The sequence below is a fragment of the Mytilus edulis genome, chromosome 9, assembly GCF_963676685.1.
Source record: "Mytilus edulis chromosome 9, xbMytEdul2.2, whole genome shotgun sequence".
Lineage (NCBI taxonomy): Eukaryota > Metazoa > Mollusca > Bivalvia > Mytilida > Mytilidae > Mytilus > Mytilus edulis.
This window is the reverse complement of record NC_092352.1, coordinates 82,013,114-82,037,036: the sequence shown is the minus strand read 5'-3', so window position 1 is coordinate 82,037,036 and position 23,923 is coordinate 82,013,114. Positions and strand designations below refer to the sequence as shown.

The following is a 23,923-nucleotide window of genomic DNA, read 5'->3' as shown; positions in this document are numbered from 1 at the left end:
TATTGAATAACCAAGGGGTCCTGATAATTTTCTTCTATCTTGACCTACATTTCACATATGAGTGACTGATTAAAGTTTGCGTTAGAGTCAATATTTGAGATGCAACTCGTGGAGAAATAATATTTTGTCAGTAAATGGATAGAATCAAGGGTCATCTTGACGAAAAATCAGTGATGAGGAAATGAGGTGAAAGACTGTGTGTAGGACCATTTATACTGCAATCAGCTCTTTTACTATACAGATAAAGCTATACGTATAAATTAAACGTTAGCTTTATACGTCAGTGACCTCAACTAACCTATAAGCCCCGCCTATTTACCGGAACTACTGTATTTCATCAACAACGTCACGTCACAACCATGACAATGTGTAATAACAATGGTCAAACTTTTATGAATTTAAACTTGTTACAAAAAATGTATATATTCAAATTGATAATTTATATATCATGTTTATTAAATGTTATTAAATAAGTCGCCCCGATTTTCATTTTTTTTCCAATTGTTCACTTCAACATAACTTTACTGCTTCACTACACATTTATGCAATAAAGCGGGCCACCAATTATACAAAAGTCATGAACTGTATAAACAATCTCCATATAAATATCAAGATGGTGAATAACTGACATTGGAACACGAGAGGTTTACATGTACATGTGCATTTAAGATTTGGAGCTGCGTCCGTGTACCTAAATATAGACATTCCAAGGTAACGTCGTCCAATATCTCTGTTTTTTCTTTTTCTTAGTCTAACTTGTGGTCGGTTTATGTTGTCTCTTTTTTCTTTCTTTTTTTGTGCATTTTTCAGTAACAGTTATTGAAACATGCGTTTGTCTTACGTAAGTTAGAAACTGCAAATTTAAAGCAGAAGATGTATTTAGTATGAAATCAACGGGCAGTTTTAAAAGTATCTTGACTCTTGAGCAAATACTTGAACATTTGAGAATGGTAAAAGTTATATAATAAATTAATTTTTGACTAAAATGATTAATCTACCCAAGAGACCTAAGTTACAATCACCCTCGTCCGTTTTCCTCGGTGAATATAATATATCTGGGTTAACTATTCTTGTATATACCTAATGCAAAGTCCATAATTCTTTTTGTAATAAGCTATTCCTTAGAGTATATGAAAATATCTCGTTATAAATTATGTGTCATGTGTTTGGTTAGTATTCGGTTTGAATTAGTTTCCGTGTGCATTCAAATATCAATACATGCAAAGTGCATTTAGTCAAGCATGGTGTAATATAATTTTATTTCATTATAATTCATAATAAATTCTTAATTTCTAAAGAAAAAGAAAATATCGGTTAAAAAATAGTTTGACTTTTATTAAATTCTAAAATTCGGTTCACAGACATCCATCCCTGTACCTTACAAAGAATGATTAAATCATTCTTTTGAATGCTTCATTTAATTCAAAATGTAATGCATGTGTTAGTAATATATTTTTTATGCAATCTACTTTAATTATTTTTTTAACGAACAAAAGATGCAAAGGTGCATTAGAACCCATAAGTCGAAGACAAGACTCCAACATGGTGGAAACAAAAACCGACGAAAATATAAACAATTATAGTCCACACAAACTCCAACAAAAAAATAGATTTCATTTCTACTTGACGATAAAAAACATAACTGATTTTTAGGAATCACGGTAAACATAATTATACATCCCTATTATATCCGGTAACGTAAATAATTGGGTTTGACAAACCCCAATCTAAATTAATTAAAGAACACGTAGTCTAAAATTTGGTAATGACAGAAAAAGGCATTTCAACAATCTTGAAAGATTTATAGAATCACTTATTACAACACGGGTCCGTATATGTAAACATGCAGTCTTAGACGTATACATGTCTGCTTTATATTTTCATTGCATTGCAAGATATTTGTTGTTTTATTTTTTCTATTTGATCTCGTAAGGCCGACGTCATAAATTATTTATAGTAACATAAGTTGTCAATAAAACAAGAAAGAGTAGTTCCAAAACCCAAGGCTTTAATATGTAAACAGTCTTAGACGCATACAAGCCTGCTTCATATTTTATTGCATTGTAAGATGTTTGTTGTTTTATTTTTTCTAATTGATCTCGTAAGGCCGACGTCATAAATTATTTATAATAGTTACAGAAGTTGTCAATTAAAGAAAAAAGTCTTGGTTTTTTAACTATACTCCTGAGTATACCCATATATTATCAAACTTAGTACTATATGTGTAATGAATAATCAATCACATGCTTAAATGAAAAAAAAATAATATTGCTTCAATAGTACAAAAAATAATCTGAATAATCTGTCCTCTTAGTTTACAAAAATAAATAACCGATCAAAAACAAATCCTCCTGCCCCCCCCCCCCCCCCCGAATATCAAATGGTGGTCCCCTAAAGGGTATGGAATCAATATATATGTTGTTTATATAGAGTTAAGATTCTAGATTTGCGACTTTGATTCGTATTAAGTGAGGTTCTAACTAGATTTGTATATTGTGCAATGATTGAAAGTATTCATGACGGTTAATCACGTTTAAAAGTTTTAAGACAAAATGAAAAAAATAAACAAAAAAAAATGTACATATTTGCCTCTTAACGAATGCTAGTTAAAACTTGATAATCGAGATTTAAATGCAATTTACTGATATGATCACGGTCCAGACTCTAAAAAGAAACACCTGTTATTGAAAGATTTATTTGAATTTTCTTATATACGTGTATGTAAACTGCAAGGAGACGATGGATATACCCCAATGAGACAGTGTTCTAACAACAAAAAACAAACTATATCGTGTTGTCTATTTGCCGTCAATAATAACGAAAATTTCTTTGCAAAGTGTCAAACTCGATTTTTGACTCTTCTGAAGAAAATTCAAAAAGAAACGTTCGCAGATCTGTTTTCAATAAATTAAGAAAAAAAATCGAAAACCAACAAAATTGATCATTAAGGCAACCATTTACGATGTCCTAAACATATGACGGACCAAATAAAAAAAAAAAAAAAAAAACACCCGACGAGATTTTTACGCACCCGTTTTATGGTACATGTATATGATTTTTCGTGCTGCTATTTAGGAGATATGTTTTGTTGGTCAAATATTATCATAATTATATAGCGTCAATTGCTACACGTAACAACTGTGTGTATAAATTTATGTCACCATGTGTTGCATAACACTGTTAATATCAGATTCTTCAAAAATTAATTTCGCCCTATCAATTACGCCACATCAATATATAGATAGATGAAAAAGATGCTGTTCAAAATTAAAATGAATTCAATTATTTCTAGTAAAGGGTGTTGTCGTCCGAAAATAAATGATATTTGAGTAAGTAAGGTAATCTTATTTTGTCATTATTAAAGAAAGTGATTCATAAATGTGGTTTGTTGCGCATGATTCTGTGTACTGATCATACCATCCTTTAATTATCAGATATTCATTTATGCAACAACATAAATCAAAGTACTGAAGTACTGAACATCGGATGACCGCAGGTTCTTGTGGATGGTCAAAAGCACATGTCACAGAAACAGATCACATCTCTATAAACTGAAACTGAGGTTAATTTACAGAGATATTTATTTTCTGATACAAGTTCGTGCGTGCTTGGATGATGAATAAATGACAGGAAATTTAACCTCACCATAATAACTATTATATTGTAGTGCTACAAATCAGTATACTTTGGACTATTATACTAATATACTACAAAAAGAAACGTTACATCTTTGTAAGATCATTTTAATTTTAATTAAAATTGACAACAAAAAGTTAATGGAATAGTTATCAAACATAATTTTAAAGAGAACAATAACAAGTTTTCTCTATTGAAAACAATATTGCACATTTTTGGACAATTTGAACAGGGCGAGTACAGAATTCAGGGTAACATTTCAATACCTTGTATGACCACCTCTTGCATTTATGACCACCTGACAACTCCTTCGCATGGAATCAATTAGACGTTGAATAAAGTCTTGAGGGATGTTGTTGACAGTTCCATTCCCTGAAAAGAGCTGTTCGGATCTGGGAGAGCGTTTCCGGTGGATTTTGGCTATTTCTGATACGTCGTCCAAGTTCGTTCCAAAGATGTACAATTGGCGATCAATCTGGAGACATTGCTGGCCAAGGAAAACACGAATATGGTTATTCTCAAAAAAGGTCATCGAAATGTGTGCCACGTGACAACTGGAGTCAGAATTTTGTCCCTATACCTTGTTGTATTTAGGTTACCAACGATGATTTTAAGCTCGGTGCTTTCCTGGTAGGTAATTCCGCCCCATACCATGATTCCACCACCAAATCGATCTGTTTCGTGCACGCACACATCAGAAAATCGTTCATTGAGCCTCCGGTAGACCCTGGCTCTGCCGTCGCTAAATTTCAAGTTGAATCTAGATTCATCATGGGTAAAAAGAACTTGTCTCCATGTTTGCCTATTCCATCGAATCCGTACCCGAGTCCATTGAAGTCGCGCCACCCTGTGACGCTGCGTAAGGATAGGTCCTTTCAATTGACGACGAGCTCTTAGACCAACTTGACGCAATCGGTTACGAACTGTTTGAGCAGATATCCTGTTGTTATGTCTTCCGTGGGTTTGTCATGCAGTATTTGACGCGCTAACAAACGATTCCGGAGATGAATGATGCGGACGTGCCTGTCTTGACGTAACGTCGTTTCACGTGGCCTGCCACTACGGGAGCGATCATTTGGTGTGCCAGTATCTCTACGACGAGTCTTAAGCCTTGCAATAGTCATTCTAGAGACATTAAAATTATTTGCAATCTGCACTTGAGTCATTCCTGCTGACAACATCGCAATAGCTCGTTCTTTCTCATTTTGGCGTAGACGGGGCATTGACTTACGTGTAACTTTTTCAATTTTTTAATGCGAACTTTTGTTAACGATCATGTTCGACACAATTAATGACTAAAAAGGAAAACTTGATTCCATCATTTTACAGGTAAATTATTGAAAAAATGGTTATTTGTTTGAAATCAGAAAATGACGTTACGTCATTTCCGATATTGTTATAAATGAGTAAACTTGATCGATAAAGTATTCAGGTTAGTAGTTTTAATCATAAAAATATTTGAAATTAATATATTTTATGGGATATTTTCAAATTAAATACCAATGTAATGTTTGTTATGTCTAGATATAATAATAGTCTCAGAGAATTGTTGTTATATGTTATATTGATATTACTGTTGCATGCATATATTATATAATTTTCATCTATTTATATCATATATCATTCTATTCTACTATTATCATAGTGCAGTGCAAGTGCATGGTAGACACTCTTCTGTAAAAAGATCAAAGCCTTAAAGACTGTAAAAGCAATTGCTGCCATGTGAATGTTTTGGGACATTTTCATAATGTTACTTTGACATCATTTCTTAAAACTAAGTCCAAACATAATTGTTCAGTTAATATGTGTCATCCTCGATGATGCGATACAAGATAACTATAATTCTGATGCAATCCCCAGAAAGGGGGGGTCATCACAGACGAACATGACATTAAAGTTTCATTATACGAGCAAGAACAAAGAGATCTTTCATTAGCGTATTTAAGGCTATAAAAAAATTGGGCTTCAAAAGTTCACACACTTATTGACTTTATACAAAAAAATCGTCCTGGTAAAACATTGAATAGTTCACAAATGGTACGTGATTTTAAAGTTAAATCATTTTTCAAAACACTGCAAAAAATGTCGTTCATATTGTTTAAAGTGATATCGTCATAAAGTTCGTTGAAATGAACAGTTCTATAACAAACATCGAATTGAAACATCATGTTGAAAACAAAACTTTACGACAAAAGAGATGATTTCAGCTTTCCAATTGTGAACTTTCCATTTCTAAGTAGCAACCTTCCAGCAACACCTGCATACGGGGTATATATCTCCCAATTGATACGATATTCCCGTGCTTGCATTTCCTATCATGATTTTCTTGATAGAGGGTTACTGCTCACAAGGAAGCTATTAAACCAAGAGTTCCAAATGGTGAAGTTGAAATCATACCTTCGTAAATTTTACAGACGCCATCACGAGTTGGTTGACCGTTATGTAATAACCGTTTCACAAATGATATCGGATATGTTCCTTACGTCGTAACTACAATCCCCTTCCCTTTCATGAATGTGACCTACCGAATTAGACATTTACCGGATTTGTAATCACATGAGCAACCCTTCCGGAGCACCTGAGATCACCCATAGTTTTTGGTGGGGTTCGTGTTGTTTATTCTTTAGTTTTCTATGTTGTGTCATGTGTACTATTGTTTTTCTGTTTGTCTTTTTCATTTTTAGCCATGGCGTTGTCAGTTTGTTTTAGATTTATGAGTTTGACTGTCCCTTTGGTATCTTTCGTCCCTCTTTTTCTGTCACAAAATGTTATCACACAATATATAGTAAGGGAGCTACCATTCGATTTTTATGGGGGGCTAGGACGAAATATTTTGTTCTGCTATTTTTTTAGTTGAAATCTCTGTCCTGCCTTTTTATTTTTTACTGTATTCGGTCCTGCCTTTTTTTTTACTACCCTACATCTTGTTTATGATACGTCAAATTCCCAAATTTCATAAACAATGTGAGATCAAATTTCTGTAAATATCGCCAGATTTGGACTAAGGCCATACGATTCGTATATATGGATTTTTTAACACCCTTCAGTACCCTGCATCATCCCTTGGTGAACTTTGATTTCATTGAAATTACATTACATGTATATTTCATTAAAATACGTTCTTTTATTCGGCTAACAGCATTCTCGCGTCATTCTAAAATCAACTATCATGTCAAAATGACACACATTTTCACAATGAAGTGCATAGGTAAATTAAAGAAAAACTTAGTAGTAATCGAGTTTTTATTATCAATAGCAAAAATATGTAATTATGTAATTATAAGTATTAAATGCTTCTTTGAGTAATTTTTTAGGGTTGAAAAGCGTTTACCGTGCGCACATTTTTAGACTGAAGAGCTTCAGCGCTTTATACAATTGTACTTCGGTTAACGCTTTTACATCCCAATAAAATAGAGAAAGGAAGTGGGGAATGTGTCAAATCGACAACAACCCGACCATAGAGCAGACAACAGCCGAAGGCCACCAACAGGTCTTCAATGTAGCGAGAAACTCCCGCACCCGGAGGCGTCCTTCAGCTGGCCCCTTAAAAAAATATGTATACTAGTTCAGTGATAATGGACGTCATATTAAACTCCGAATTATACACAAGAAACTAAAATTAAAAATCATGCAAGACTAACAAAGGCCAGAGGCTCCTGACTTTGGACAGGCGCAACATTGCGGTGGGGTTAAACATGTTTATGAGATCTCAACCCTCCCCCTATACCTCTAGCCAAAGTAGAAAAGTAAACGCATAACAATAAGCACATTAAAATTCAGTTCAAGAGAAGTCCGAGTCCGATGTCAGAAGATGTAACAAACGAAAATAAACAAAATGACAATAATAGATAAATAACAACGACTACTAGCAGTTAACTGACATGCCAGCTCAAGACCTCAATTAAACTGATTGAAAGATTATGTCTTCATCATATGAATATCAGGCACAATCCCTCCCATAATGAATTAACAAAAAGAAGCATTCAATTCTTTAAAAATACAATGTAACATCTAGGATGTTACGAGCGTCTACAATAAAGTGCACACACAGGTAAAAAAAAACATGATAGGACTCGTGTTTGCATGATCCTAGCAAAAACTGTAATTATAAGTATTGAATGCTTCTTTTAATAAGTGTATAGGGTCGTAAAAGCGTTGACCGTGCGCACATTTTCTGTGCGTCTTACAAAATGTACTTCTGGAAACGCTTGTATACCCAACACATTTACAAAAAGAAGCAATTTCAATTATTTGATTTAAAAGCGCAAATGTCTTTTAGTGTTACACGAATTTGTACCTATGATTGTAGTCCAACCTCCTGTTACATACTATAATGAAATATGAAATTTCATATTAATTAATAGATAACAACATAAAAGACATATATGGAAGAATGTAATATCAAATTGTACTGTATCTATTCTAGTTGATAAATTAACAATTTTAATAAACCATTTTTATTTTTTAATTTTTTAGATCTATTCACACGTCAAAGAGGTTTTATATTGAAACACGGTCTTTAATTTGTGGAATACTGTTGGTAAGGTAAGTGTTGTGAATTGCTTTACTAAATACTCTTTGAGTACATATATGAAACCTTTAGTATATATTTAAACGTCATATTTCAAAGTTTTTTATTATGCATACTTATCTGCATTGTATCGAACTGATAAGTTAAGCCCTTTACAACTGTTTTTGTTATAGTTTGTTCTTATGTTTTTCTGTTACACCACTTAAGGTTAAGAGAGGAGGTGTGTATGCCTTCCAACTAGGTTAACCCCGCCACATTATATATTACAAAAGTAACACTCACATTCTGTCATTGCTATTTTCATGGTAAGCTGGTGCGGGTGAGTTTCCAGCTCCGATTGCCTGTTTTTTCTTTTTACATATCATCTGTATCCTTTTGATGTCTTATTATAGCTCTCTTTAGTTCTGTGTTTAGATGGCAGGTCTCATGCCATGTGGCATAGTTTTTGTGCATAGTACAAGGAAGACCACTGCCATCATATTGTGTATACAGATTGGTTGTAGACGGTAAACATGCAAGTTCTTTGTATTTAACGAGATTTCCCGCCAGAGTAACATATCCGGCACAACTATTGATACACTTTGCGGGTGTAGGGCATTGCAGCTATTCGTCTGTCTTATTTTGACACTTATACATTTATCATTGAGAATGGAAATGGGGAATATGTCAAAGAGACAACAAATTGACCAAAGAGCAGACAACAGCCGAATGCCACCAATAGGTGTTCAATGCAGCGAGAAATTCCCACACCCGGAGGTGGTCCTCAGCTGGCCCCAATAAAAAATTGTGTACTAGTTCAGTGAAAATGGATGTCACACTCAACTCAGAAACATATAAATGAACTAAAAAAAGTCCAGTCAACATCTTCGAAATTTGGGGAAAAACTGCTTGGTCTTTGATCATTGAATGTCTCAATAAGTTTAAATCTTTAAGAACTCATCTTTAAATTGTTATGTAGACTCTTGATTTATAAAGTGTATGACTATCTTCATTCAAATATAATAACGAAACAATATTGTTCACCATAATAATTGAATTTTAATGGTCTCCAAAGAAATAAATACATGATTCTTTTACATCCTGGTCTCACTTTTTGCAAATTAAAATTCGACAACTTTCTTGAATTTTAACATGAAATTTCAACCGGAAATTGACAAAACGTCACAAAATTGCTGCTTCAACAACACTGAAAACTATCTAACGTGATTTAGATCAATTAAAACATTAGTTATTGGAGTTTAAACTAAAAAAAATTGAAAGAGAATTAAGAAAAGTTGAAATTTAAACATGCATCCCCCATTTTGGATTTTACCGGAAGTTAACTATATTTCCAACTCCATATCTAAAATTGATGAGTATAGATAGAAGTATGTTTGAGCATGTAATTTAGTGGTTGTCGTTTGTAGCTATATCAATTTGTTTTTTCGTTCATTATTTTGTACCTAAATCAGGCCGTTAGTTTTCATGTTCGAAATAATTTACAGTAGTCATTTCGTGGCTATTTATAGCTGACTTTGCGTAATGGGTGTTACGGAGATCTGTAATATTGGTAGTTGTTACTTTCGGTGTCATTTTTTTTCGAGCGTTGTCGCATTGGACATCATACCATATTTTCTTATTTTTACACTTATTATTTCTAGCATAATTACTCAAAAGACATGAATATTTCATCACCGATCAAAAGTCAGAAATTGAGATTATGGTTGTCGTTTGTTGCTGGTGTTCTTGCCAATGCACTGTTGGGACCATCAGAAATATTCTATATATATGCAAATGAGCTGCAAGTCATATTTAACGTCAATAAGAAACAAGGTAAGGATATTATATGTATAACCATCAATAGCTATTAAGAAAAGCATGTATGCCCTTTTATATATATTATAGTCGGTCATGCTTTAATTTTACAAAGACTGATTTATTTTGTAATTTCAAAATGGCTATTTGCACATACATGTATATCCGTCAATATTAGGAAGAATCTTGAGACTTTTACACAGAAAAGTTGATATCGTTACACAGAAAGACGTTTAATAATGTATCAATGAAAGAAATTTGACACTATAACACTGAGAGAAATTTGACACCATACCCCAGAGAAACATTTGACACTAACACAAAAAATAATTTGACACTGTAACACGGAAAACACTTGTCATCATATAACACTGACAGAAACTTGACACTGTATCACAGATATAAACTTGATACTGTATCACAGAGAGAAACTTGACACTGTATCACAGAGAGAAATTTGACACTGTATCACAGAGAGAAATTTGACACTGTAACACAGAAAGACACAAAACTGTATCACACAAAAACTTAACACTGTAACAACGTTCGTTTGTCCGTCTGTCCCGTTTCAGGTTCAAGGTAGTTTTTGATGCAGTTAAAGTCCAATCAACAATTTAGTTTTGAGATGCCTTTATACAATTTATCTAAAATCGGTTCGTTGATATTTTTATTAATTACGATTCCTTTTTCTTCTTTTATTAGTTGAAATGTTCGCGTCCATCCAGACTATAGGAAACGGAATCGGATTCGTGTTATGTACGTTTACAGATTCATTAAATCCCATGTGTTTATTGGTGGTTGGTTTTGTGTTTACACTGATTGGGCCGACTGTATTAGGGGTTACGACATTAGATCAGCATATGATAAACAGTTACTTTATTATGTTCGGATTTCTGTGTAACGGTAAGTGTATTTACTGGTTGTAAATTAAGAACGATATTGTTTTAACCATATCATGACCAATTGATTTCATATCCTAATAAATCAATACTTCAAAAAAGAAAGAGAATAGAAGGAATTAAATGAATAATGAACTCCATGAAATATAGATCGCATGTACGATCTTTTATGATGAGCAAAACGTAAACTGCATATAGAACTATAACAGGTTCTGACTTAACAAATTTGGTAACAATTCAAATAAAACAAGAATGTGTCCCCAGTACACGTATGCCCCATCCGCACTATCATTTTCTATGTTCAATGGACCGTGAAATTGCGGGACAATCTCTTACTTGGCATTAACAATTAGAAAGATCATAGCATAGGGAACATGTGTACTAAGTTTCAAGTTGATTGGACTTCAACTTCATCAAAAACTACCAAAAACTTTAACCTGAAGCGGGACAGACGGACGGACGAACGAACGGATGGACGGACTAACGAACGCACAGACCAGAAAACATAATGTCCATAAATGGGGCATAGCAAAAACTGTATGATGGCCTTATTTTCATACTAAACTTGAAACGAGAGTCAAGTATGATATATAGCGACAAATGACAACAACAGCAATATTGGCTTGACTTGGGAGAGGCCGATACAGGTGCATGATGCTACAGTGTCGAACTTGCTTGCTGGAACTTAATCCTTCTTAAACATAGGACAGCTGGTCAACAGAATAACACAAGACAAGAATAAAATCTACAAAACAATAAAACATTTAAAATAAAAATACATATGTCACATTGTGTATATATACTGTACGTGTTACCTGCCTAATCCGACACCTGAGTATTCCAACATCCTTCTTTTTTTTTAGGATTAAGTTTAGTTTAAACATATTTTATTGTTCAAAACAAATGGATTAGACACAAGTTTTTCAACTTAGTTCCGTCTTCTCCATAATATACATGAATATACATTATATTTATATAGCACATTACATAAATTTGTATTTTTCTAATAAGCATGAAGGCATGAAAAATAATTAAATAAATCACAACTATTGTTATTATAATATTTATACACAAAAAATAATAGAAACGGCTCAATGGATATCAAACGTTCTTATTTTGAATAATCAAACACACCCAAACGATCGGTCTAAAGGGAAAACACCAACTGTTACTAGTGTGTTTATCAATGACTTTCTATAATATTTACCTGTATAAGATGTAAAAGTAACATGCAATATTGTGAATATATATAATTGTGATACGGACATTAAATTCTGACTTTAAAAATGCGGATAAAGGGATGACAAGAACATAGATTTAATGTAAGTATCGTTTTTGTATTAACTTCAATAATTGAAATCCATTGAGGCGAAACATTATGTTAACCGTTATGAACAACAAATCGATCATTCGAACAATGCATCGTCTGTACTGTAGACTAGTAAATAAAACAATAACCAGCAAGGTTGTTATCAGAGTGAGAAACGTTGTGTTTCTTTTATATATTTATGTACAGCAGAAAATATTACAAAATTGTCTTTTGTATCTAAGTTGTCATTACCAAACAATAACAAATCAATTGTAACAGGAATGTCTAAGTGGGTCAGTTCAGTAAGCATAACATTTCTTTGCGATGCAAATTTATCACAATATAATAAATAGTGTTCAACACTTTCACTAGTGTACCCACATGCACAATATACATCATGTTCTAAATTGGCCTTGTTTAAATCTGCGCTAAGTGCACTGCACTTGTTGCGTAGCCTTGCATGTAATATAGATAGCAGTCTATCTCCATAAAAATAGTACCTAGGAGGTTTTACATTATGAAAATACAGTTGTTGCAATTGTAACTTGAAAGAAGAGAAAGTAGGAATTTGACGAATATGCAAATCTAATTCATTCCACAATGTAATAGAAGATGGAAAAAAAGACTGTTGATAAACTGATAGACGATTCAATGGTATATTAATGTTATGTCTATTTCGCAGGTTATAATTATTAGTATCTGATACATACGGAGGAACCAATACTTGTAAATAATCCGGTGTTTGGTTATTTACAATTTTATAAAACATGGTCAGTTTTTTAACTTCCCTTCTGACACTTAATTTTTCCCATCCCGTCTCTCTATAAATAGAGTTGATACTAGCATAACATGGTAAGCCGGTAACTATACGTGCAGCTTCAATCTGAATCTTTTCTAACCTTTCGGAATTAATTTGCCCACAGTTGTCCCAAACTTCAGATGAATATTCCAAAATAGGACGAATAAAAATCATATAAATCTTTTCAAGATATTCCCTTTTTAGTCTAAATTTTAGTTTCCTCAGTACATTTACTTGTTTTGACGTCTTCTCTATCAGTTTATCAACATGTTTATTCCATTTACAGTCACTACTAAAAATAATACCTAAATGTTTATGTGTATCTACAGGAGCTATTGAGACTCCACCAAAATCAAAAGTAAGGACGTTCTGCATATTCCTAGTATTAAAAATCATGATATCTGTTTTATTAGGATTAAATTTTAGCATCCACTTTTCAGACCAATTTTGCAAATTATCTAAATCAATATTTATTAAAGAGTTGAGACTTGTAACATCGGGTGCAGTATGGCCAATAGATGTGTCATCAGCAAAAAGTCTACTGAACCCACTTAGATCGTCTGCAATGTCATTTATATAAATCAAAAATAATAATGGACCAAGTACCGACCCCTGGGGCACACCAGCTCCTAAACAGCCCAATGTGGATAGTGAATCTTTCATAACCACTCTTTGTGACCGTCCCGATAAATAACTTTTCAACCAACATAATAAATCCCCTTTAATGCCATATTTTTCGAGCTTATATAAAAGACCTTTGATCCAAACTGTATCAAAAGCTTTACTTATGTCCACAAATGTTATACTAGTAAGTTGTTTATCGTTTAGTGACTTTATAATATGGTTATACAACTCAATCAATTGATGGGTAGTAGAATATCCAGGAATGAATCCTGATTGAAACTTGTATAATAGATTATGTGAATGCAAATGATTAAAAATATTTTTAAAAACTATTTTTTCCAGAAGTTTGCTCACACAAGATAATAAAGAGACAGGTCTATAATTTGAGGGCAAAGATTTATCACCACTTTTAAATAATGAAATAACATGTGCAATTTTCCACTGGTTTGGGAATATTTTATCCCGTAATGACCTATTGAATAATAAACATAATGGTTTTGAAATTTGATTTCTGACAGCAAGTAACATTCTGTTGCTTATAATATCAGGCCCCACCGCTTTATCAACATCAAGTGTGGAAATCATATCGTGCACGTCTTGTTCACTAACTACAATCGATGACAGGAAATCAGCACAACGATCGTTAAAAGCCGGTAAATCCTTATCTGGATTCTCCAAATTAGCTATAGAACAGAAATATTTATTCAAAATTTCAGACTTTTCAGAGCTCTCATATGCCAAATTATAATTTTGATTCGGATCCTTCAAAGGTGGTACGTCATGAACAGGCCTGTCGCTTTTAATGTGCATATTAATAATCTTCCAATACTGTTTCGGATTCGCATGTTTGATTTCATCTAAATTTTCATTTAAACTGGCGTAAAAGTGTTTTTTAGCCTGCTTTTTCATGTTATTTACTTTGTTTCGCTGTTGCTTAAACTTAAGTTCAGCGAAAGATGTTTTCAAGCGTAGAAATAATTTACGAAATCTGTCGCGCTTGCGCATTTCACGACGCAAGTTAGAATTATACCAAATTTTGTCATCACATCGCACTACAACTTCTCGTGTAGGTATACACTCTGATGCTATGTCAAGGAGTGAATTAGTGAAATTAGTGCAAGCAACATTCATGTTATCTGCGTCAGAAATCAAATGCTCCCAATTGGTCCTTGATACCTTTTGATTCATGAGGTCAAAATCCCCATTTTTATAATCCCAAATCTTGCGTTTATAAGTACGACTACTTGTAAATCCGCAATTAATTGTGACATATGTCCCATCGTGATCACTGATCTCTCTATCAATAGGTACCGTGTCTTTATCGACAACAGGAATCGAATCTGTCACTAAAATAGGATCAAGCAACGAAGTGTTACCTGTACGTGTATCAAAGTGCGTCGGCTTATCTATAATGTTAATGAGGCCGTTAATGAAAACAATATCTCTTATATTTGACGATATATCTGACATGAAATTTTTGTTCAGATCACCCAAACAAATTATACTATTATTTTCATCTAAGGCCCTTTTCAACATCATATCAAAATATTGCCAGAAACAAACTGAAGACTGTCGCTCTGATCTATAATTAATATTAATCAGTATTGATCGAAGTTTCGTTTTTAATTCGAACCACATACTTTCAACTTCATCATGTTCTAAATCAACACGACGAACAATATTAATTAAACTTTTATAATACATAATTATGCCTCCGCCGTTGGCATTTCGGTCTTTTCGAACTGGTGTCTCAAAACCAAATAATGATATATCGAAATCAATAACGTTAACATCTAAATGTGATTCGGTAAAAAATACTATATCGAAATCTTCAATTATGTCAGTAATATAATTCAGTTTGTTTCTTAGACTTCTAATATTACCGTGGAAAATTGACAATGTTTTTTCGGGCGGGTCTGGTGTGCCTCCTGGACCAGGATTACTTTCTATATCGCCACATATTAACAATAAGCTATATAACAACATATAAAATGATACAATATCAGAATATGATTTGTATTTACTTAGTATCCACAACTTACATTTCTCCAAATTTACACATATTTCAAAAAGTACATCATTAAAACTAACAGTATGTTTAATAACTGTTTTTACACAACCAGAGCTCAGTTTGCAATAAAACAGTCCTATTGATATTCTGTGTGCAACAATATCACTACCCATTGTCGAATACAAAGTATTCTAATATTAAAAAATAGGACCGTTTTAAGACATTTAAAGAATACAAACAATAGCACTTCGAATGATCAAAATTGAGTTTTTCAACGGCATTACATGCTGTAACAATTATGTACAAATTGAGGTATAACAACGTAAAAGTTGAACACATTGAAAAAAAGGGGGTGGTGATTGCGAAATTGAACGAGAGAATTAAGTTTATAATAATCTGATAAATATCATTTCTATTGAAGAGATAAACAAAAGTTATATATGTATTACTGATGTTCAGATACAAAGAACAAAAACAAAAAATTATTGTATTTTCAATTACTATTATAAATCGATAAATGAATAAGAGGCGGAGTCTAATTATGTATGATATTAAGGCCATATGTTATTTACTACTAATCACGCTAGAGTAAGCATGACACTTGAATGTTAATTAAACAACACAAAATAATTTGTATATAGGTTTTGAAACTGAGAACTCTACTCATACATTTACCACAGTATTTACACACTCAACAGTGTATGTAAACAGAACCACGTGTTATGTAATATAATAACAATAACAAAACACAGGATAATACAGTTCAAAACGGCAAGAAAAATAATAATAGACACATTCGTATGAATTTGCTAAATACAACCCAATATTATACAGAATTTGTCAGTACAAGAATATTAAACTTGGTGCAAACGGAATGTCTAATCCTCATCTTGGCTATCACCCTCAAGGACTTCCCCACCGAGTTTATATATGTCTTGTCTAGATTTTATCTTTTTCGGGCTGGATACATCAGTTTTCTTAACAAGTATTGTGCCGTCATGTGTCCAGAATGAATGTATCTTGTCTTTGGTACGCAGAGTATTTAGTCTGTATATCAGATCATATCTGTGTTTAGTTAGGTTCTCAGCTATAAAAATCTTGTCGGGGTTGTTTTTAAGTTGCTTCTTATTGCTGAAGACCATGTTACGCTGACGATAAGAAAGGAATCTTACGATGATGGAGATCTTTCCGTCTTTCATTTCACCAATGGGATGGGATCGACCTATGTCGAAAATATTCAGTTTGACTTTGAGCTTTTTGTTACAAATGCGTAAAACAAGATCATCTGTATCAATTGGTGTTATGACTGCACCGTTATTATCGGTTGGTACAGGAACATTATGGAACCTTAAACTTGTTCTCCTGGAATATTGCTCTTGTTCCTCTATTCTTGATTCTACCTTAATTAGCTTGGATTTTAGGGATTTTATTTCGTCGCTTTGTTTTTTCATTTCTGCCTCTTGCAGTATCAGAGCATCTTTGTTTTGGGTAATAGTGTCAATATATGGTTGGATTCTGTCATCAACAATTTCTATTATTTTGGGCTTCACTTGATCCATGATTTTTTCTGCTATCATAGGAATTATTGTATTGATGAATGCTTGGTTGTTTAATGTAGCACAAACCACTTCTGATAGTTTAAATACTGTTTCATTTTCATTTTTTTTTTAGGATTAAGTGATTCTATTCAGATTATTATATCCCAGAAGATAGTTTCTAAGAATTTTTCTTCATCAAACAGAGGAATAATTATGGCAGTTCTTAGCGAAAGTATCTGTATTGGAATGCTGCTGTTTTCCGTTGCTTATTACATCATTCATTCAAAAAGTCACAGATTTCAACAGCTGATGATATTTCTATTTTTCTTTAGTGTATTTGTGTATATATTCTGTTTTTTGTTTCTTCGAGAAGTTCATTCTCAAACAGATTATACAAATATATTACATGAAGATGATAATCCCGAACCAAATGTAAGTAGTTTGAATGAACATTCGAAAGACGCTATACTAAAAAAGACATTCATGCAAATTATCAAAGACCCAAACTATCAGTTGTTAGCCTGGTTGTCAACGCTAGCATTTGCCACAGGTTCGGTGTTAAAAACCAACTTAACTGTGTTTAGTCAAGTTTCGGGTTTAAGTAGTTTTGATTCGTACATTTTTATTTATGTTCCTGTATTTTCATCAATCGGTGGTATCGTCGTTGGATTATTGTCTGATAAATTGCGTGACTCGTTGACAAGACTCCCCTTTCTTTTAGTTGTGTGTGTCCTACAGACACTATGTTCTTTCATTAATATTTTTCTTGTTAAAAACAAGGCTTTGATAGTTTTATCTGCATTTTTAACTGGAACAGCGTTAGGTTCTTCGTATGCTTTAGTTTGCTCTGTGGTGAGTGAAATGTTTCACATTGACAACTATAACAGAAATTACGGTATGATTAAAGGAGCTCATGCAGTTACTGCCCTTTTACTCCAATATCTCTTTGGAGTATTTTATGATGCCAATGTCAGTGATTCGGAATTGTTTTGCAGAGGTTTGCATTGTACTGAAATGGGATACACGATGAATACTATTATAAGTTTATTACCAGTTTTACTCTGTGTATGTCTATTAATAAAGACCCCATTAAAAATAACCAAATAAAAGTCATGTGTTTTGATTTTCTTTTACGGATTACGACAAATTGGACAGCTAACATTTTGTTGATTTATTAAACAACTGACCAATCGACTGATTTGTTAAACGCCTGACCAATCACTGACCCTTTTCTTTTATTTAAAAATAAAATTATCTTTTTTGTATAGGGGTGTCGAAGCGTTGTTCGAAGTATATATGGTATCTTAGAATGTGTGCGCGGTCAAGGTTTTACAACCCTATAATTTTACTAAAAGAAACGTTCAATACTTATAATCACATTTTTTACTAGGATCATAGAAGACGATATCTTTTTTTTTTTTTTATTTACCTGTGCACTAGTATATATTTGTTTAGGGGCCAGCTGAAGAACGCCTCCGGTTGCGGGAATGTCTCGCTACATTGAAGACCTGTTAGTGACCTTCTGCTGTTGTTTTTTCTATGGTCAGGTTGTCTCTTTGACGCATTCCCCATTTCCATTCTTAATTTTATACTTTATTATGAATGATAGTGGTAGTACGGCGGCCTCGTGAAAAATTGTGCACATCCTGGTACAAGCATGAAACTTGGCACAAAGCTTCATCCAGTATAACTCTTTGATTTCAGATAGGGAGGCATTTGAAAAAATGCACCACTTCCGGTAAAATTCAATATGGTGGACATTATATACTTAAATGCATTTGAACGATTATGGATAGATACATATCAAAAGCTTTGCCAACTCCCAAACGCAAGCCAAATTTCGTTTGCCCCTAAGTCACTGAATAGCGAAACAGCAATGACAGCAACATCAGTATCGACTATAGTATTCGAAGCATGACTCATTTGCATCAGATGCATCAGCAACAAATGCCTAGGATGTTCTATCTTATCCACCACATGATGATGTTTCAAGTTTAGCACCATGTTCACATTAAGAGGCTGACACTAGAATCATGGTGCATGTGTCTGATGCAGTGAAACATGGATTTAAACGAGTCCTGATTCGAACAGTCGTTAATGATATCAATGATGCTGTCATTACTGTTTTGCTATTCCGTTACATAGGGGTATACGAACTATGGCTTGTGTTTTGGAGGGCAAAACGCTTTAGATAAATGTCTATCCATGACCTTTCAAATGCAATAAATAATGAGTGATCACACACACTTCCTGTGATCTTTGGCTTTACCGCTTGTTATACTGTTCTCTTTTTGCTTGGAGTGGCGAAAGATACCAGAGGAACAGTCAAACTAATATAAATTAAAAATAAACTGTCAACGTCATGGTTAAAAATGAAAAAAAGATAAACAGAAAAATAAAAGTACACAAGAAACAACAAAGAAAACACAGTAACTAGAACCCCACAAAAAACTGGGGGTGATCTCAGGTGCTCCGGAAGGGTAAGCAGATCCTGCTCCGTATTTGGCACCCGTCGTGTTGCTCATGTCAATACACACCCGATAAAAAGTCTAATACGTCTCATTCATGAAAAGGGAAGGTGATAGTAGTTACGACGTAGGAAATCATGATAGGAAATACAAGCGCGGGAATATCATATCAGTTGGGATAAATATACTCTGTATGCAGGTGCTGCTGGCATGTTGCTACATATAAATGGAAAGTTCACAATTGGGAAGCTGAAAATCATCTAGTTTGTGAGGAAACGTGCAATATACTAAAAGCGGATTTTTTGGGGGGACGAGCTTGGAATTGGTTCTCATTCTACCCAGTCTAAGCCCTAATGGATGGCGAAGGAACAAGGAGGATCCATGGGAACCCTTTAAAAAAATAGTCTGATGTCTCATCATCTTGTGAGGAGCTTGTACATAAAGGATGTAAGAAAGGATGCCGCGGTCATTGTTAATTTGAAAAATCGGGTCTTCCGTGCACTGCTTGTGGCGCTGATTGTGTCTAAAACATGTGTTTGTGGCCGATTAGTAGTAATTTTAAAAAGACTTTAGTACTTTAGCGACTTTATTTTGTTTTAATCAATCTATCGAAAACTCTACATCGAGGATATAGAGATGAATTGAGGACACATCTTTGAAATTTCCGCCATATTGTTTTTTTTTAACCGGAAGTGTTTACTTTGTATTAAAATATTTCAAACATAATAGAGAATAAGTGATTTGGAGGAAACTTAAAGCCAAGAGTTTAATGACCAGCACATTTTTTTTTGTACGTTTTGAAAAACGTACTTTAACCTATAATGGTTTACTTTTTAAATTGTTATTTGTATGGAGAGTTGTCTCATTGGCACTCACACCACATCTTCCTATATCTATATATTTAAATAAAAAGTTTATATTTCTATGTCCGCCATATTGGACATTACCGGAAGTAGGAGTTTTAAAGACTATTTCCTTTAAATTGTTTCCATGAGAAGCACCAATGAAAGGTTCCTGTACAATATAATGATAGCAGCAATACGTTTAAACACATTTCAACTACCCTCCCTAAAAAATAAGCTTATTTTTATACAATGTCCGTCATAATGAATTTTACCGGAAGTAGCGGTTTCGAACACATCTTATCTATACAATTTATCCAAAAGTAGTACATAACGAAGGTTTGTACCAACTATTACTACAGTAGCATCATTATTATGCCTTTTCACATACTAGCCTTCGATATTGGGCCGATTTAAGTATGATGTCCGCCGTTTTGGATTTTACCGGAAGTGAGACATTTTTTTCTAAAATGCCTCCCTATCTGAATTTAAAGAGTAATAGTTGAGAAAGGTCTATGATAAATTTCATGCTTGTAGCAAGATGTGCACGATTCGTCTGAATTATGCTTGTAGCCGCTGGACTAAAGGGATTTAGTGTTTCATCTGTCCATCATAAAGTTAAAATCCATCTAGTATCTAGTTTAAACATATTTATTTATAGTGGATTTGGAAACAATTTCTTGAAACTTATATTTATTCCTTTCCACTTTGCGGGTGCGAGTTCTGCCTTTTAGCAGAATTCGCGATCGCCTCCTCTTTTTTTTTTCTAAATCTGCAAGGGTGTCTATTACGTGCAAGTGAGAGGTTTAGCGCTATAAAACCATGTTTAATCAACCATTTTTTAATTTGAAAATGCCTGTACCAAGTCAGGAATATGACAGTTCTTGTCCATTCGTTTTTTATGCGTTTTGTTATTTGATTTTGCCATGTGATTATGGACTTTCCGCATTGATTTTTTTCTAAGTTCAGTATTTTTGTAATTTCACTTTTTACGTGCAATATATATGACACTCCTTCCGACAGACTATCATCGTTTCGCAAGACCACACTCGCAAATGGTGTCAAAGGAGAGCCAAAACGGGGATCGAACCAGGAACCTTTGTGTTAGTAGTCAGATGAACTAACCACTACACCCCGACTCCATATCTATACACCTAGAAAAAAGTATCGCAACTCTTCCATTGAAAACAATGTAAAATGACATGATTGTAGAATGTGTATAATTTGGGTTCTACTGAATACTTTTGACCCATTTATGGTTTATAATAGAAATCACGATATTAGCTAATTTTTCTTCCAATATTAATGCTACATAGTTATGACAGAACAGCTGCACTGAAATAGTATTTGGCGCTTTTCATAACAAATACAAATTTTGTAGTACTCATTTTTTCAAAATATTGGTTCTGCAATAAATACAGATTTTTATGCATTAAACTCATTCTGAACTTTTTGAATGTAAGTTAACAGCACACATTGTTTATATCTGTGTTAAAGTTATAGTTCATGAGATTTTGTTCAGAGATGCGTATTGAATAACCAAGTGGTCCTGATAAAAAAAATGTTATCTTGACCTACATTTCACATATAAGTGACTGATTAAAGTTTGCGTTAGAGTCAATATTTGAGATGCAACTCGTGGAGAAATAATATTTTGTCAGTAAATGGATAGAATCAAGGGTCCTAAACATATGTCATCTTGACGAAAAATCAGTGATGAGGAAATGAGGTGAAAGGCTGCGTGTAAGACCATTTATACTGCAATCAGCTATTTTACTATACAGATAAAGCTATACGTATAAATTAAACGTTAGCTTTATACGCCAATGACCTCAACTAACCTATAAGCCCCGTCAAACTTTTATGAATTTAAACTTGTTACAAAAAATGTATATCTTCAAATTGATAATTTATATACCATGTTTATTAAATGTTATTAATTAAGTTCATTTTTCCTTTCTAAATCCTTAAAATGTCAATGTCTTACCGCCTTGACTACGCTCATAGGGAAATACCCCAAAATGGTACCCCATGAGGGAAATTCTAAACACTTTTTTTAAACAATATTTGTTACATATTTTTTTATTTTTTTATCGATTTCAGTATAGAGACAATACACGTATAGTGTCTTGAAATATGAAATTTATTTGTATTCGGCACGAAACGGGAAAATGCTCGGTTTCTAAGCCTCATATAAATAAATTTTATATCTCAAGACACTATACGTATCATGTATATTGTCTAAATCTGAGATGAGGAATACAAATATTTTGTCTGTAGATGCAACTCTGATAGTCACGAGATTCAAAATCAAGTCTTGAAAATGAATTATTAGTTACATAGTGTGTAAGTGACCTAATATGATATATACGGGGTCAGTAAATTCCATATTGGGTGAGAGCGATTTATCCTTTAGCCTTATAATGACAAACTTCAATTCTAGGAGCGTAAATTTATGACTTGGATGAAAGGTTGTCAATTTAACACTCATACCACATCTTGTAAATATGTTTAAGGTACTATTGATAAGGCTTTCAAACACCACCTAAAACTACCAGTTAACCGGTTAATCGGTCGAACGATTGTCCGAGTAACCGGTTAGGCAAAAGTGTACGATTTGACAACCCTAACTTAATATGTTAACTTCTTCTTCGTTTTCTTTTGTAAATCATAATTTTTTTTATAAATATTTCTGTACTGTTTTTTTTTATATCCAATACTGTAAAGCAATAACAGAGAGGAACACAAAAGACTTAAACGAAAATTCAAAATATAGACTTATACAACCAAATAAGTACGCCATCGTGTAATCATCCGCACGATTCAGTGAGACATTGTCAAACGAATGTCTAAATTGTGTGACAAAAAAATTGTATGCGTTTGTGCATTTTTCTTTTATAATTTCAATCTAGGTTCTGTTGTTCGAAGCGAATTTAATTTGAACTATAAACATAGAAAACGTACAACGACAGCCATGTCGTAGATGATGGTATAGAAAACAAATAACATAAGGGCGTTTTTTTTTAAATGGTATTGATCTTTACAAGTAAATATTTGTGCAGTCAGTACATTACATTAGATTTAACATATTTTTTAGCAAAGAAACATACAATTTTTAGAGTGCTTAATATGATATTGATAACTGAATGGTTAAAAAAACAAGAGGCTCTCAAGAGCCTGAATCGCTCACCTGGTAAACAATGCCTTCGGCCATGTTTTTTGACGAAATAGAAAATAAAACACAAACTTTATTTTATACACCCTACTGATCATTCAAATGAAGTTTGGTTGAATTTGGTTGAGTAGTTTTAGAGGAAAAGATTTTTTAAAGTTATGATGAACAAATTGTGAAAAATTGTCATTAAAGGACAATAACCCCTTAAGGGGTCAATTGACAATTTTGGTCATATTAACGTATTTGTAGATCTTACTTTGCTGATCATTTTTGCTGTTTACAGTTTATCTTTATCTA

The 23,923-nt window shown here is 33.2% G+C and overlaps 1 protein-coding gene across 1 annotated transcript; it reads left to right on the top strand.

Annotated features, from left to right (window-relative positions):
• The first annotated feature begins 597 nt into the window (after positions 1–597).
• Positions 598–18,248, top strand: LOC139490218 (uncharacterized). The gene is made up of 5 exons (XM_071277066.1): positions 598–711; positions 8,113–8,181; positions 9,808–9,979; positions 10,664–10,864; positions 17,275–18,248. The coding sequence occupies exons 3-5, from the start codon at positions 9,826–9,828 to the stop codon at positions 18,246–18,248; spliced, it is 1,329 nt and encodes a 442-aa protein (XP_071133167.1). The 5' UTR covers positions 598–711; positions 8,113–8,181; positions 9,808–9,825.
• Positions 18,249–23,923: the final 5,675 nt, after the last annotated feature.

Bases quoted from the DNA above. Each gene is read 5' to 3' on its own strand.
- LOC139490218 (XM_071277066.1), top strand. From the start codon at position 9,826: ATGAATATTTCATCACCGATCAAAAGTCAGAAATTGAGATTATGGTTG. The intron at 9,980-10,663 runs GTAAGGATATTA...TTCTTTTATTAG, and splicing joins TAACGTCAATAAGAAACAAG to TTGAAATGTTCGCGTCCATC. The intron at 10,865-17,274 runs GTAAGTGTATTT...TTTTTTTTTTAG, and splicing joins GTTCGGATTTCTGTGTAACG to GATTAAGTGATTCTATTCAG.